We start from the raw sequence: 15,963 nt of genomic DNA, 5'->3' as shown, positions 1-15,963 counted from the left end.
AGAATAGTGAGGAGGAGAGTGGCGGTGGATCATCTGGAATTAATTAGCATTCCTCATCATCAAGTGTTTATGATCTTCCACTCAGGCCGTCTATCAAAATCCTTTTTTATTTTACGTGCTTGATTGAAGTGGAGCATGGTCCATACCGGGTTGGATGGACCATGGGACATCATATTAATCAGACGGTTACAAATCTGATCAGAGGCCTGCAAATAGATCTTCTGATGTGTCCCCAAGTAGATCGGCCATGGGACACATCACATGGACACGAAGATCCCAGCCATTGGATCTGTATTTGTACGCTGGAAATGAACGGACCAAGTCCTTTATATAAGACGTGTGACGGATTACAATGATCAAACAGATCTCAATGCAATGGTAGTTTTCCTACAAAGTTCGTTTGTAGGCTACCCAAGTAAAGATGGCCGTTGAATTCCAACGCTGATGTGACGAAGGACATCACCTTACCATCCCAATCATCATACATTTTGCGGATCTTCCCATCCGGTCCAACATTCACAACCGTTGCTTTCCTTTTAACGGGTGTGATCATATCCATCAGCTTTGGAAAGGTTGCAACTACGTGTTTGGCCATGCTCGATCGGTAGACGAAATCAAGGGCTGTAGATCTCAACTGCAAGATAAAAACACACACGTATGTATCATGATCAATGAGGCGTTATCATTGGGCCCCACCTCTGACGGGCCGGGCCGGGCCAGGCTACATTTACTCTCAGAATGCAAGTTTTCAAAAGCCTACTAGAAATTGTGTTGGGATTCCCATCCAACAACATTATTGGACGGTGAGAGATTACCCTTTCAGGCCCAATGGATAAATGAGCTCGGATTGGGCTGGGCCCAATCCACTGCAACCACTGATCTTGACCGTTAGAAATGGAAAGGGCAAAAATGGAAGATAAGAAATTAGGCAAACCTCCAGCAAGGCAATCCAGAAGGATCCATCAGGTGCAAGATTGATGTTATCAGGGGCCCCTGGAAGATTCTCAATGAACGGCTCTCGTTTCCCCTCTAATTCCCCCTTCAGCCAGTATTTCAAGCACCGGAATCTGACCATCGTAAAATTAAAAAATAATTATGAAAATTAAAAGAGAGAGATTCTCAATGAACGGCTGGGATTAGATCGGGTAAAGACCTACCAAGCTAATGGGCTGTGGGCCCGATAGTTTCACTGAAGTCTTACCGGGTCTGAATCCAGACTCGACTCGGGTTCCAGGAAAAATGGTTCCAAACAAAAGCCCAGGCCAATTTCCCTAGTTTGGGCCCGAGTTAGGCCCAACAGATCCACAGCCCTAAAATCAGGGCCGTTGATGAAGAGGCCATTGTGGGCCATCAACTACAGTGCATACGGCTGTGATGTGTTCTCCCATGCATGGGATGATGGGATCTTTGTTTACCTCCATGTCTCGCAGACGATGAGAAAATCTTCGGCTGGCGACAGTGCAACTCCATTGGGGAAACACAGACCGTCGATCAGGACCGTTGTTCTCTTCGTCGATGAGTCGTACTTGAGGAGACGGCCGTGCGGTTTGGCCTCCAACACATCTAGGAACCAGTTATGTAGCTCAAATTTCGTACTTGCGTCGCTGAAGTATATGCTTCCATCCGACGCTTCGATGGCTTCGTCTGCAAATCTGTTATAGAAATCAAATCGCTTCCATGAAGGTGTGGATCGATGACCATTATCAGCTTGTGTGGTTTCAATGAGATTATGGATTTCAATGGTTGGATGGGTTCCTTCTACGTGGGCCGTATTTACAAGATTGTGGCCCACCCCATTAATCCCTACAATGTTAAATGCGCCGGCATGTACCGAGGCTTTTGTTTGGTTGGTCATTGTTTCCAATTACGAGGCCCATCTGATGATTGGATTGTTAGGATTTTTGGGCTCTCTTGATGCATGGGTTGGATGGCATACACACACAAGATATGCCTAATAAAGGAAATTGGAAAGGGAAAAATAATTACTATAATTGGACGGCATACATACACAAGATACGCCCAAAAGAGGAAAAATAATTACTATACTTGCTGTAATGGATTGATGGTTGATATGCAACGTTATTTCAGAGAATTCAGATTGAAACTTTTGTTTTTGTACATTGTTATTGGTCCACATTATCACTGACAACTGTTGTTTTTGTGTATTGTGATTGGTCTATACATTGTTATTGGTCTACATTATCACTAACAACTTTTGTTTTTGTGCATTGTGATTGGTCTACATCATTTTATTTTATTTTTTCACGCACACACACCCCACACACTAATGCTAGTGGAATTTCACCACCTATGGGTACTTGAACCCTTGACTGGGAGTTGAAACTCTACCACCCCAGCAAGACTAAGGACCCATTGGTCCACATCATTATTAACAGTATCAACACTATTGAATTAAATGCAGTGTGATATGATGTGGTCCAATCAGACTGCAACAAACATGAGTTTTATGTTTATGACAAGCAAAGGGTCCCGATTCCATTTAAGAACAATTTAGGTGTAAGTACCTAGTTGGAAGAGTGTAACCCTGCAGCGTGAAGTGCGGTGCATGTTGTCATTTTCTGGTAGGAAACATGGTCAAGGCCTCTTGGTCTATATAAAAGAGATGGATGTCCTCTTTCTCTTGGTGTACAACGCTTATCTTTATATGGGCGTGTTGTCTTTATAAAGGGATCACATGGTGAGAGGTGATCATCGTGTACAGTGGAAGAGTGAAAGTGAGAGGTAAGCTTCATACTCCTAATTTTTTATTTTATTTTAGTAACGAGAAAAGATTTATGTTGCTCTCATATGGATGTTTGCTCCCCTGTGGATGTGGACAAATTACCTAATAATTCATGACTTGTTTCTTGTTTTGTTTTGTTTTGTTTGTTTTCTTTCTTTTAAGTTCTGGGTTTTGGATTGGTTGTTTTTTTTTACCATTCATCTTTTGCATTAATTATGTGTAATTATTTTTCTAAAACATATATTAAGGAATCTAAGTGATATAGGACGTGGATCAAATACATTCCTAATACATGAACTGAAAAAAGTCCAAGGAGAAATTAACAAAATTCAGCATAGTAACCAATTGACAAATCTGATTGATAAGTCAAAATTCCACCAAAAAATTCAGATTGATTGTTGGACAATTTCTATCCGTTTAAACAAGTTGACAGGTCGAAGGTTTATTCAATTTGTCGACCAATCGAATTGATAGATCGAAATTCACATAATTTTTAGTTTTAGTATCTGGATGTTTTTGAGCTCGTTCGACTGATTGATGGATGACAAAAAATTGTGCATATTCTTTTGATTATGCTTTGGAATTCATTCAGGTTTGTTTAGGGATGCTAAACTCGTTTATTTTAAGAATCTATCTATCAATTAATTTTTTTTTAGAAACTTTTATTATTTTTTGTGAATTTAAGAATACCTTATGGATTCAAAGCATTTATCGGTTGAGAAAGACGGTGATTGACCCCATTACGTCCTTCCCTACGTGAGCTTGGTGGGAATTGCTATCAATTAAAAATTCCCTTTCCCTCTCTCATGGATTCAAAAAAATTCTCTTGTGGCTTAAATGTGTTTATCAATTGTGATTGACCTCATCATGTCCTTCCATGCATCACTAAGATGGGTGGCATATTATCTGAAAATATTGAAGAACCAATGAAATGGAACATTTGATTGGTGGCCTACAAACAAATGGTTGAAAACAAAACTAGGCATGATAAAGATTCCAAAAGGAAATGCTGTGTATTAAAATGTCCAATTTTGGTGATTTTTGAAACATGATCCATCCATGACAATACCCACAAAATGAACAGTTTGGATGATAGGAGGATGCAGCCATGCAACATGTATTATCCTTGAAAGAAATCAAACAATAAAAAAAGGGAACATGGAAAAACATATTACCTTATCTTGGAACCTTCAACTTCGGATGCAAGAATAGTCACACTATTTTGATTAACCTTTAGCAACCCCTGCATTATAATAACCTCTTATTAATACAAAATTGCATAGGAGTCATTCAATACTCTAACAGAGTATGACGCTTGATACGCATGCAATCTCAACTGTATACGTGGCATACATTAACTCAAACCTACTAAATTGTGGAAATTATTTTCCCTACATTACAGTCCCAAAATCAAGATTGTTCTAATTGTTTGTTGAGACAGGATGCTTGGATGTTTTTCTCTTTAACTGTCCAATAAAAATGGAACAATCCAATAGTAGGGTAATTAACCGGGGCCTGGGTTCACTGTATCTAGATCAACGGTTGGGATTGGACAAGACTCTGATGGGCTTCACCTTGGATGATAGATTCCCCGTAAATGTTCAGGTTAGAAGATCGCAACAGTTCTTTTGGCATTTTCTGTTTCATGTGGACCATAGCTTTACTTTGTTCTCCACCGTCCATTTTCGGCCACTAATCAAGCAGTTAGGTTCCCTCAATCTGGTTAAAAAATTCCGTGGTTGCCCGCATAAAATGATACTCAACCAATCAATGTTTTGTACCAGCTAGACATAAGCTTATTTATCAAGTGGGTCACATATGATCATCAGTTTAGATCTGATCATTGAATTATTCAGATTGAGTGATTCAATGGGTTCCATTACAATTGTGATCATTACAAATGGGTTTGGAGCGAACGCTTGAACTATGATCTTTATATACAGTTATTAAGCTGGATATATAAATCTACGGTGTTGAGACTTTATAAGAGAGAAGTGTGATAGATAAGCTTTTGACTCTCTTTCCTATAAAGTCATGTATTGGTCCCCTCACTAACACATAATGGAAAACTCTAATCATATTGAGAGGTTCTCCTAGTAAAAAAAAAACCTTAATCTCATTAAATGTGTGAGACTAAGGATGATCAAAATTCTCATCGGCAACATGGATGCATTGGGAATGTCTTCCTAATCAGGTACGGATTTAAGATTAAAGCATTAAATCTCTATTATTCATACAGAGACTATCCACCAACTCCACGATATAGAAATAACACCACATTGATGGGAGTTTAAATGCTATTGTTAGATACTAATCACATCATTACTGGAAATAAGAGCAACCTAATAGCTTAAAAAGAAAAAGAAAAACAAGAATTTAAAAAAAAAAAGGAAAAAAGATTTCACCTTCGAGGCGTCTGCGACGATTAGATCACCGTCCATCGACATGGCCAATCCAAGCAAATCTGGCCCACCGACCATCTTCCAGTACTCCCACGACTCATTTGGATGCATTTTCATAATCCAACCGTCCCTTGTAACAGTGTACATTGCCCCACTTTTGTCCACACATACATCTTCAGGCCCCTTAAGAGCACCTTCTCCAAGTTTAACCACTGACTGTGGAAAATAAAACAGAAAATAAGCCAAGTTTCTTTTGGATGTAGGATCATGTTGGAATGATCTGAACCTATCATATGAGGGGGCTTGCTATAGATGGGAGATGCCCGTGAAAAGATCTCATGTTGGAATATTTAAGCCCTTTGATCATTTTAACTCTTTACTAGAAAGGACGGTCTCCTTAAGCATTATAATTTTGTGCAACAACAATCAAAAGCTAGAATATTCAGATGAATATCCAAAATTTCAAGGCAATCATTTCAATTATGTATTTATTCAGCTGAAAGGTTTAGATCATCCAACGTAATCCACTAAATTGTAACAATATTCTAGCAAAGCTGTTATTCTTGTGGGGTCCAATGGAGAGCTGATCTCCTACAAGTGCTTGTACCAAGCCTGTTTTGATTAGGCAATGGTGTGTTGCGACTAGCAATTCAAAGTATGCTGTAACATCCTAGATTTTTTTGATGCTCCAATATTAAATGTATTTAGTGCCATTAGGAATTTTTCTAAAGAATTAGGTAAACACGTGCATATACTCAAATTAAAACTCAAAACACTTAGAAAGTATTTGTAAAACCTTGTTTCTGAAAATTCGAACTCAATAATACTTGTGGATTATTCTGATAGGTGAATTAAATCGTTCAAAATTAAACTCAGGCCCTGGATCACAAATTCATCATCCATCGGTTACATAACGCCAGTTTGACGGTTTATCATCTAAGCAACCAACTAGACCATCTGGTTTCAAAATCACCATGCGAATTCAGTTAAACACCGTTAGAAAACTAATGCATATGTCCGATCCTCAAAAGCTTAAGCTAATCATGTGAACTGTGAATCTAAGGCTAAGATCCAGTGGACTACACCGTCAAAGAATCTACATAACCGAACCATAATGAAGATCTATCTAAGACCAACATAATGAACAATTTGGATTATGTACATGAATTAACAAAATAACTGTATATCTTAGAAATCAATGGTCGATGATGAATTAGGCTAAAACACCACTTCTGCTAATTTTCTAACAACTAAACCTTAAACATAAGTCAATCCGACCCACATGTAATACACATGAAATCTCACGTTCATTTAAAAAATAGTTGAAATTACCAAACAAGCTAAAATTATAAAAAGACGTTCAATCCCGCATATGCTGGGAAGTAGATAATATTATTGCCTTGATTGTAGGCTCTAATTTAGTCTTTCTTTGGCTAGTGTATATATGGTTAGATTATATTTTGGATATCCTACTATATATTTAGACTATATTCAGGATATCTGGCTGTATATTTCATTCTTGAATCTTGCTATTCTTGGCATTGTATTCTGTATAAAAGAATAAGTACTTTTAATAAAATTCGGTTTTTGTCAAACATTATCATGGTATCATAGCCTAAATCCCTTCTTCACTTTTTTTTTCAAAAAAAGTGATTCCATAGATCCTTCTTAAAAAAACCATCACAATCAAAGACTCTCCATCCTATTCTTAGCATTGTATTCTGTATAGAGGAGTATTTACTCTTAATAAAAATTTAGTCTTTGTCAAAACGTTAACAATACACTAGTACCAAATCTATATGACCTTATGAATAGGTTGAATGGCAAATATTATTGCCTTAACAAGGTTTCAGTAGTGGTATCCTTATCACTACTACTTTCAATGGTGTGGTTTACTAAAGCTTTGGATCTGTCTCACTCTTTAGCCTGTAGTGAATGAACAGGTTGCCTTAGAAAGGTTGCAATGGTGGGTATCCTTACCACTAAACTTCTCGTATAATGGTCTACTTAAATTTCAGATTTGTCTCAATTTTGTACTCATACTCTAAAATAATTTACAAAAAAATAAAAAAACAACATGAATAAAACTCATATACCACGTTGGGCCACAAAGCACCTACCTCGCCGGTGAAATTAATTGTTAATGACACTCTATAGTTGGACATAAAAATCATATTTATCCTTGAACATGCACAACATCAACATATTTAAGAATTATGCTATATACGTAAAATTTCAAAATAATTTAATAATTTATAATAAATACTTCTAAATATATTTTATTTTCGGCGAAATTTTCGAAATATAATTACAAGAAAAAAAATCGAAAATTTGAATGTCTTCTTAGAAATTTCCCCCCGACAAATTGCCGAGTTTGGTCATGGTTGCCGTCATCAGATTGGGACCTGATTCGGACGTGGTTTGACGTGCACCCGCGCAAGCTGACAAGCTTTGACGTGTACAAAACAAATAGCATGGCTCCATACGCATCTGGGCATCGAAAACCAGCGGCTGAACTGGGCCGTTGGATTGGGAACCTTTCCAATTATCCAAGCCGTATGTTTGATGGGATACTAAAAAGAGAAATGCTCCAGTGCCCTGTGAGTTATAGTGCTGGTAGTTGTATCTACTACTTGGACAGTTGAATCGATGGATCTGAACCGTCTATTAAGTCCATAACACATTTTATGGGCTATTGTGCAAAAATCACACCAATCCGATGATCCAGTCCATCCATGATTTTTCTTTATTTCTATGGCCATTCGTTTTATGAGCCGTGGATGACATGGTTAGGATTGCTTAACAAAAGTGACTCTTTGGAATCGTAAGCAATCCATGATGGATCCCAAGATATAGATTGATCAAACTGTTGATTCGACCTATTTTAGTGTAAATGATCTTGACCGTCCACATCAGAGGCTAATGATCAGGTGGTTATGATTGTCGGATTGGTGTCAGATTTGCATGGTAGCCACTAGCCCATGAACTTAAGGGACAGATTGGTGTCATATAAGGTAGCTCATGTACACCTTCCGATGTGCTTGCGTGGCACGTGGATAGGAGATCCGGTCCATCCATCACCATCTTGATGACCTTGCCGAAGAATCAGCATGGTATGATCATCAGATCGGCCAGAGTTTTAAGAAACAAATTTACAGCTGAAGTTTTCGACACCATCCAACTGTTTCTAATATATTGGTCCAGCTGATGAGTGGACCAGCTTGATTTTTTGGTCATGAACCTCTTCAAGAACGACCCGCCTGGTGGACGGCTTAGATATAGTAGCTGTGGCCACCCTAGCCCAGTTTAGATAATCGCTTCCAGAAAAATCTGGACGGTCCACGCATGACAACGCATAAGGACTTGTATGTTGATTGTGGACCATCGAAAATTCTTTCAGATCACCGTCCACTGTTTTCGTATGCGTTTGGATCGTCAATGAGTTGAGCGTCTGATTTTCGGCAGGTCATCTAAACAGGGAGGCCCATCTGATGAATGGTTTGTATTATCCCACGCGCGCCAAGATCGTGACGTGTGTTTCTCATCCACTCCGTCCATCGTCCGCGCCAGCTCATGACCATGATGTGTGTTTGAAATCCACTCTGTCCATCATTTTCACCAGCTCATGATGTATGTGAGACAAAAAAATTAGGTGGATCTGAAACTTAAGTAGGCCACACCAGAGGAAAAGTAGGGTTAGGATACCCACATGGACCCCACCGTGAAACGTCATCCAACCCGTTCAAAACGTGATTTCCGCCGGGATGAAGGTGAAAAACGAAAAATAATCCTGATCCAAACCTTCCATGGACCCCCAAGAAAGTTTCAGTAGTGGGGATCCCATCCTCACGTTTCTCTCTGATATGGCCCACTAGAGTTTTGGGTCTGCCATATTTTTCATGGCGCAAATGATGAACGGAGTGGATGTCACATGCACATCAGTGTGGACCCCACAGAGAGAGAGAGAGAGAGAGAGAGAGAGAGAGAGAGAGAGAGCACCTGCAGCGCATTTTTCGTGTAATCGGACGGTGGTGATGCGTCAGGCAATTCAAGTGGGACAGGAGAAATGGGTGAGTGGATGAAAATCTGAAGAACAAAAGCAATCAAGCATACGAGCAAAACACTCGTGCACGCTGATAACATGCGCCGGGGGTACATAGCGTCAATCAAGCCAACGAGAGAGAAGATAACAAGGGAGTTTGGATAGTACCTTGAACGGGATATTTAATCGAGGAGAATGACTGTGGTGATAGTTCACCACCACTTTCTAGGTCGTACATGTGGTGTACACAAATGTCAATCCAAACCGTCCAGATCGTACAGATCACTGACGATAAGAATATTTAGAAAGGCATGCTGATCTAACGGTCCTGAATATTCAATAGTGAATATCAATGGTAGGATTACTATACAAATTCAACGGCCAAAATTGTGAAATTTGGACTCCATTCAATCCAAAACGGGGACCACGATTTGGAGGGTCCAGATTGTAGTACATGCAGGCCACGTGGATGGTGGCTGCGGCTCTACAACATAAAGAAATGGTCATGGACTAGCACTGTAGTCTGCGGTGAGATTGCCAAAAGAAAGAAAAAAAAGAAAAAACAAATCAGATTTTATCGTATGGTTTAACGGTTAGTACATTCATTTGTGGTGTTTAGTTAATCTAGACGGTCCATCCGAAGGAACCCATGGTGGATGGCCCATAGACAAAAATTTAACCGATCAAACAATCCTAACCCTCTGTTTAATAGATTTTACTACAACGTGAACTACATGGGCCCACTATTGTATACTTGTGACAAATCTGACCCGTTCATCTTTTTATCATCTCATTTTAGGGCATGGGCCAAAATAGAGGGTGATCCAGTTCACAGATGGGTCCCACAGCTGGAAAACATGGGACACTAGCTTTTAACGGTCCAGTCGCTCTTGGATTGTCGCCCAACTGAGCGCTGGATCTGGGATGAATTTCTATCAAAGATCACCATGGACCCCCATGTCACGGAAGCTATATCAGTGCATTCTGACTCATGAGCCAGAGATGTGACGGCGAATCAAATCACGTGGTTATCATGCAACCGTTGAATTTAGGTGGGGCCCACTTTGGTGATGCTTGTGACACATTCGAACCGTCTACAGTCATCTCATTTTAGGACGTGGCCCAAAATCAAGGATAATCGGAGGCAAAAGTGGATCCCACGGCAAGAAAAAAATTCCGCTATAATTTTTAATGGTCCCCTCTTTCTTGCATTGTGGCCCCGTTGTGTTGGACGCCGTTTGGCTAGTGACGATGCCACTAGCCAGCTGGCTACTGGTAGGTGTTCTGTGAGCCCCACCATGATGTATGTGCTTTATCCATGCCGTCCATTCATTTTTAAAGATGATTAGGGCTTTATACCAAAAAGGAGACAGATCTAAAACTCATGTGGACCACACGACCAGAAACAGCAGTGATTGAATGTCCACCGTTAAAAACCTCGATGAAGGGTAAAAAGAAATATCAGCTTGATATAAAACTTTTGTTGACCGCATGGAGTTTTTAATGGTGGGCATTCAATCAATATTTTCTGGTCCACTTGAGATTTGGATTTACCTCATTGTTGGACTCATATCATAAAATGATCTATAAAAATGGACGGATGACATGGATGAAACACATACATCATGGTAGGGCCTACATAGCACCGACCACTAGCCATTGGTCATGTGTAGGTAGAGCTAGGCATCAACTCGAGTCGGAACGAGTTAGGGTTACTTGAGTTGATCCAGTTTTGAAATAGGCCTGACTCGAAATTGATTCGACTCAATACTGAGTCCAGCATGTCTGTCTCAATCCGAGTCCGGTCTATCCTGGACTGATCTAGACTAAGTCCAATTCGGTTAGAAGTACCGAGTCTGGTGGACTTGGCACCGAGTTAGATTAAGAGATGAGGGAGGGAGAGACCGACAGAGTGGAGAGAAGAGAGGAGGAGGAGGAGGGTGATGGACCTGGGCAATCCTGACTCGATCCCATGGATCCGACGGCCTGGATCGGTGCGAATCAAGTAGGGCAGGCCAGGCCTGAAAGTTTTTCAGGTCGAGGTCAGATCCATACCTATCCGGACTGATCCGATTTAACCCGATCTAGAGTGGATAAACCACATGCATTTTCACGGTGGGCCCCAAATAAAATTCTATCTTCTTCAATGGCGTCAGTAGTAGTAGCAGTGAGACTGAAACCTCTACTCTCAGTCTCCTCCTTCCATTTCTCTCCTCTCCTAATGAAGGAAATTCCAATTCTACCCTCCGCTACAATAAAAATGTCCGCTTCTATCGCTTAAGAATCCTCTTCTTCTCCTTCCAAAATCATTGACTCGCATTTTGCATGTCTACGCGACTCCACATGAGGTAAAACCCTAGTTCATCTTGCAGCGCCATGCACGGAATTTAGACGAGATTTGACTCCTCCACCAGGCGGGCCCATCAGAGAATACGCCTTAAGTGTAAACGTTAGGCCGACTGTAAGACCCTACCTATTCCGTACGACTTTCTATGCTTATGTACATGATGATCGACACCCTTAGCTAGACCTGGATTGGTCGTTCATAGTACATACCCAACTGACCGGAACCCAAAGACCTCGAAACCTATCTCATATCGACCGCCCCGTCGCCGCGATTGTGGAGGTACAACCCGTGCGTCTGTATGATACTCTGTTAGTGAGATACACCATGAAGAATCATTAGTGTATCATGTGCGCAAGTCGCCATATACTCCATTCTACACATGTGCACAACACATGTCATACACATATGCACATGCCGCACATGGGTGAGAGCATCTCTTCCCATGTGTGTGATGTCACACACCCATACCTCCCAGCTCTCATGTGCTCCCCAAAGTCAACACATCTCCATTCCATATCCTATGTATGACATCATCACACCATGCCATCTCATGCTCCTTTAATCCACCATTAATTACAAATCATGAATTAATTGTCATAATCTTAGTTTAAGCAAACTAAGATCACATTAATTGCATTTAACCACATTTTAACAATTTCTCTACATATATGATTCCTTAACATTTCACCATTTTTCTACACAAAGAGAGAGAGAGAGAGGAGTGATCTTGGTGGGCCATCAACTCCATCAATCCCATCCCTTCCATCCATCTCAACCATCCATCTAGTCCATTAAGGTGAGTACACCCCCCTCCACTCTTATGGTGTGTTCTCTTTTTTATTATTTGGATAATTAATGGTGGTGATGATTTGATGATAATGATGTGATCAACGGTGTGGATGTATAGGAGAATACATATAAAAAGATGATTAATAATTGTGATGATATGATGATAATGATGTGATTAATGGTGTGGATGCATAAGAGGATTCATAATAAAATAATAATTCATTATAGACTCCCATTGATAGTGGGCCCCACCAAAACCTTTGTATGCCATCCAAACCATCCAAAGAATGGCCCTTTTGGGCTGGCCAAACTCTCTCTCTCACACACACATACACCCATGCACACATGTGCACACATTATGTAAAATAATAATAATAATAATAAATAAATAAATAAATATACAAAAAAATTAAAAAAAACAAAAATAAAAAACAAAAACAACAGCATTGGACACTGTTGCTGTCAGCGCGTCTGACGCTGCAGCAAGCAGTGTCCTGCTGCTGGACGCTGGAAGGAAGTGAGCCCCACCACAGGCCCCACCTTGATGCATGTCGAGCATCTACACCGTGCATTTGATGGGTCCCCTTTAAAAATGGATCACCCCCAAAAATCAACTGTACATGGAAATCAGGTGTCCTACACCATTAAATTTTTTTTTGAAGCTATGGATCTGTTGTGTTCATGAGGTATGTCTTATATTAAGACCGTCCATCCATTTGGCGAGTTATCTTAAAGCTTGAGAAGTCGAGTACGCCGAACTCGGGACTTGGTGTATGGAAGTCGAGTGCCGGATTTGGGGCATCATGGAAGCCATCCGTCCCTGGATTTAGGGCGGACCTCACCAAAAATACCAGTGACGATAACGATTTCACAATTAAACAATTCATAGGGCCCGCCATAACGTTTATTTTCCATCCAATTTGTTCATAAGGTCACAAAGACCTGAATTAAGGGGAAAAACAAATTTCATATTGGTCCAAAACTCTTATGACCCAAAAAGGGTTTCAATGGTAGACATTCAATCCCCTACGGCTTTTGTAGTGTGGTCCACTTGATAGTTAGATCCATTTTATTTTTCTTCTCAAGCCTTAAGATAACTCACCAAATGGATGGACGGTTTGGATATAAGACATACCTCATGAACACAATAGACCCATAACTTCAAAATTTATTTATTTATTTATTATTACTATTATTTTTAATGGTGTGGGCCACTTGATTTTCGTGTATGGTTGATTTTTGGGGGTGACCCATTTTTAAAGGGGACCCATCAAATGCACGGTGTAGATGCTCGACATGCATCAAAGTGGGGCCTGTGGTGGGGCCCACTTCCTTCCAGCGTCCAGCAGCAGGACGCTGCTTGCTATAGCGTTAGACGCGCTGACAGCAACAGCGTCCAATGTTGTTGTTTTTGTATTTTTTTTTATTTTTTAATTGTTTTTCAAATATGGGGCCCACAACAGGACGATCCAGTTCATCTGCTAAGTTTTATGGCCCGGGACAGATGTAACAAGCCCAATATTCCATATGTTTTGACGCACAGAAACATCATAGTGGGCCCTAACAGTTTATCATCATTAAAATAATCCTTTTGATGGTGTGGCCTATCAGAGATTTGGATTAGCTTCATTTTTTGGCTCAACCCCTAAAATGAGTTAGGTAATTGGATGGACGGCGTGGATTAAATATATACCTCATGGGCATTGTGGACCTACAGCCCCAACCCCTTTCCTCTTTCAAGCAGCAGCAACAGGGACGTTGTTGGCTACAGCGTCCCCTGGACGTTGGCAGCAACAGCGTCCACCCCTTGTGTATTAAAATTTTTTTTTTGTATATTTATTTAATAATAATAATAATTATTATTATTTTACATGATGTGTGCACATGTGTGCATGGGTGTGTGTGTGAGAGTTTGACTAGCCCAAAAGGGCCATTCTTTGGATGGTTTGGATGGCATACAAAGGTTCTGGTGGGACCCACTATCAATGGGAGTCTATAATGAATTATTATTTTATTATTATCATTATTATTTTTTATGAATCCTCTTATGCATCCACACCATTAATCACATCATTATCATCACAAGTATTAATCATCTTTTTATATGTATTCTCCTATACATCCACACCGTTGATCACATCATTATCATCAAATCATCACCACTATTAATTATCAAATAATCAAAAAGAGAACAAACCATTAGAGTGGAGGGAGGTATACTCACCTTAATGGACGAGATGAATGGTTGAGATGGATGGAAGGGATGAGATTGATGGAGTTGATGGCCCACCAAGATCACTCCTCTCTCTCTCTCTTTGTGTAGAAAAATGGTGAAATGTTAAGGAATGAAGGGATATATGTAGAGAAATTGTTAAAATGTGGTTAAATTCAATTAATGTGATCTTAGTTAGCTTAGACTAAAATTATGACAATTAATTCATGATTTGTAATTAATGGTGGATTAAAGGAGCATGTGATGACATAGTGTAATGATGTTATACATAGGGTATGGAATGGAGAGGTGTTGACTTTGGGGAGCATATGAGAGATGGGAGGTATGGGTGTGTGACATCACACACATGGGTAGAGATTCTCTCACCCATGTGTGGCATGTGCATGTGTGTATGACATGTGTTGTGCACATGTGTGGAATGGAGTATATGGCGCCTTGCGCACATGATACACTAATGATTCTTCATGGCGTATCTCACTAACGTAGTATCGTACAGACGCACGAGTTGTACTTCCACGATCGCGGCGTCGGGGCGGTCGATATGAGATAGGTTTTGAGGTCTTTGGGTTCCGGTCAGTTGGGTGTGTACTATCAATGACTAATCCAGGTCTACTAAGGGCGTCGATCATCATGTACATAAGCATAGAAAGTCGTACGAAATAGACATGAACTTACAATCTACCCTCCTAATAAAAAATTTCATCATCGAAATTTCTAGTTCCAAGCACACTATCAAACTCATAACATGGAATCCAAACATACACATCACCACATATAATACAATCATCAATCACACCAGTGAAGGTATTGCTCGCGGCTATCGCCCTCATGCCTGGGTGCTAAGTATAATCTCTACGTTCTCAACTAGGGAATCCTGTTTTGACTAGGTTCTCAAACTGGAAATCTTAGATTTGTCTCTAGATTCATATAAATCAGGGGTACTAATAGCATCTAGGTTCTTGATCAATCTCTATGAGATACCTAATTTAAGTTCTTCTATGTTTTCCAGTTACTGACTTTACTCGTAAGTAATCCCAAATCTTATGCTCTGATACCATCTTTTGTCACGCCCTAAATCCGGGGACGGAAAGCTTCCGTGATGCCCTGAATCCGGCACTCGACTTTCATATACCAAGTCCCGAGTTCGGCGCACCACATGGAAGATTTTTGATTGAATTTATTATTATTATTTTTTTGATGGTTTTTCAAATATGGGGCCCACAACAGGACGATCCAGTCCGTCTGCTGGGTTTTATGGCCCGGGATAGATGTAACAAGCCCAATATTCAATATGTTTTGACGTACAAAAACATCATAGTGGGCCCTAACAGTGTCATTATTAAAATAATCCTTTTAATGGTGTGGCCTATCAAAGATTTGAATTAGCTTCATTTTTTGGCTCAATGC

General features: G+C 40.1%; 1 protein-coding gene across 2 annotated transcripts; it reads right to left on the bottom strand.

The window, feature by feature from the left end:
* Positions 1-309: 309 nt before the first annotated feature.
* Positions 310-9,352, bottom strand: LOC131251737 (protein STRICTOSIDINE SYNTHASE-LIKE 4-like). 2 transcript variants are annotated; one of them, XM_058252654.1, is made up of 7 exons: positions 9,145-9,352; positions 7,551-7,718; positions 5,149-5,361; positions 3,919-3,986; positions 1,416-1,652; positions 935-1,067; positions 310-634 (listed from the first exon to the last, which is right to left on the bottom strand). In XM_058252654.1, the coding sequence occupies exons 1-7, from the start codon at positions 9,301-9,303 to the stop codon at positions 368-370; spliced, it is 1,245 nt and encodes a 414-aa protein (XP_058108637.1). In that variant the 5' UTR covers positions 9,304-9,352; the 3' UTR covers positions 310-367. The 2 variants fall into 2 exon arrangements, with proteins under 2 accessions (XP_058108637.1, XP_058108638.1); XM_058252655.1 differs by lacking the exon at positions 7,551-7,718 and having other exon boundaries at positions 9,145-9,351.
* Between the last annotated feature and the right edge of the window lie 6,611 nt (positions 9,353-15,963).

Source organism: Magnolia sinica, chromosome 7 (genome assembly GCF_029962835.1).
Source record: "Magnolia sinica isolate HGM2019 chromosome 7, MsV1, whole genome shotgun sequence".
Lineage (NCBI taxonomy): Eukaryota > Viridiplantae > Streptophyta > Magnoliopsida > Magnoliales > Magnoliaceae > Magnolia > Magnolia sinica.
This window is presented reverse-complemented; position numbering and strand designations above follow the sequence as displayed.

What these genes read in the sequence shown, in the direction of transcription:
- LOC131251737 (XM_058252654.1), bottom strand. Translation starts at nt 9,303, where the DNA reads ATGTACCCCCGGCGCATGTTATCAGCGTGCACGAGTGTTTTGCTCGTA. An exon ending in ACACGAAAAATGCGCTGCAG is followed by an intron (nt 7,719 to 9,144) that starts GTGCTCTCTCTC and finishes TTCTCTTTTTAG; the next exon opens with TATCCCATCAAACATACGGC. An exon ending in ATCGTCTGCGAGACATGGAG is followed by an intron (nt 1,068 to 1,415) that starts GTAAACAAAGAT and finishes TACGATGGTCAG; the next exon opens with ATTCCGGTGCTTGAAATACT.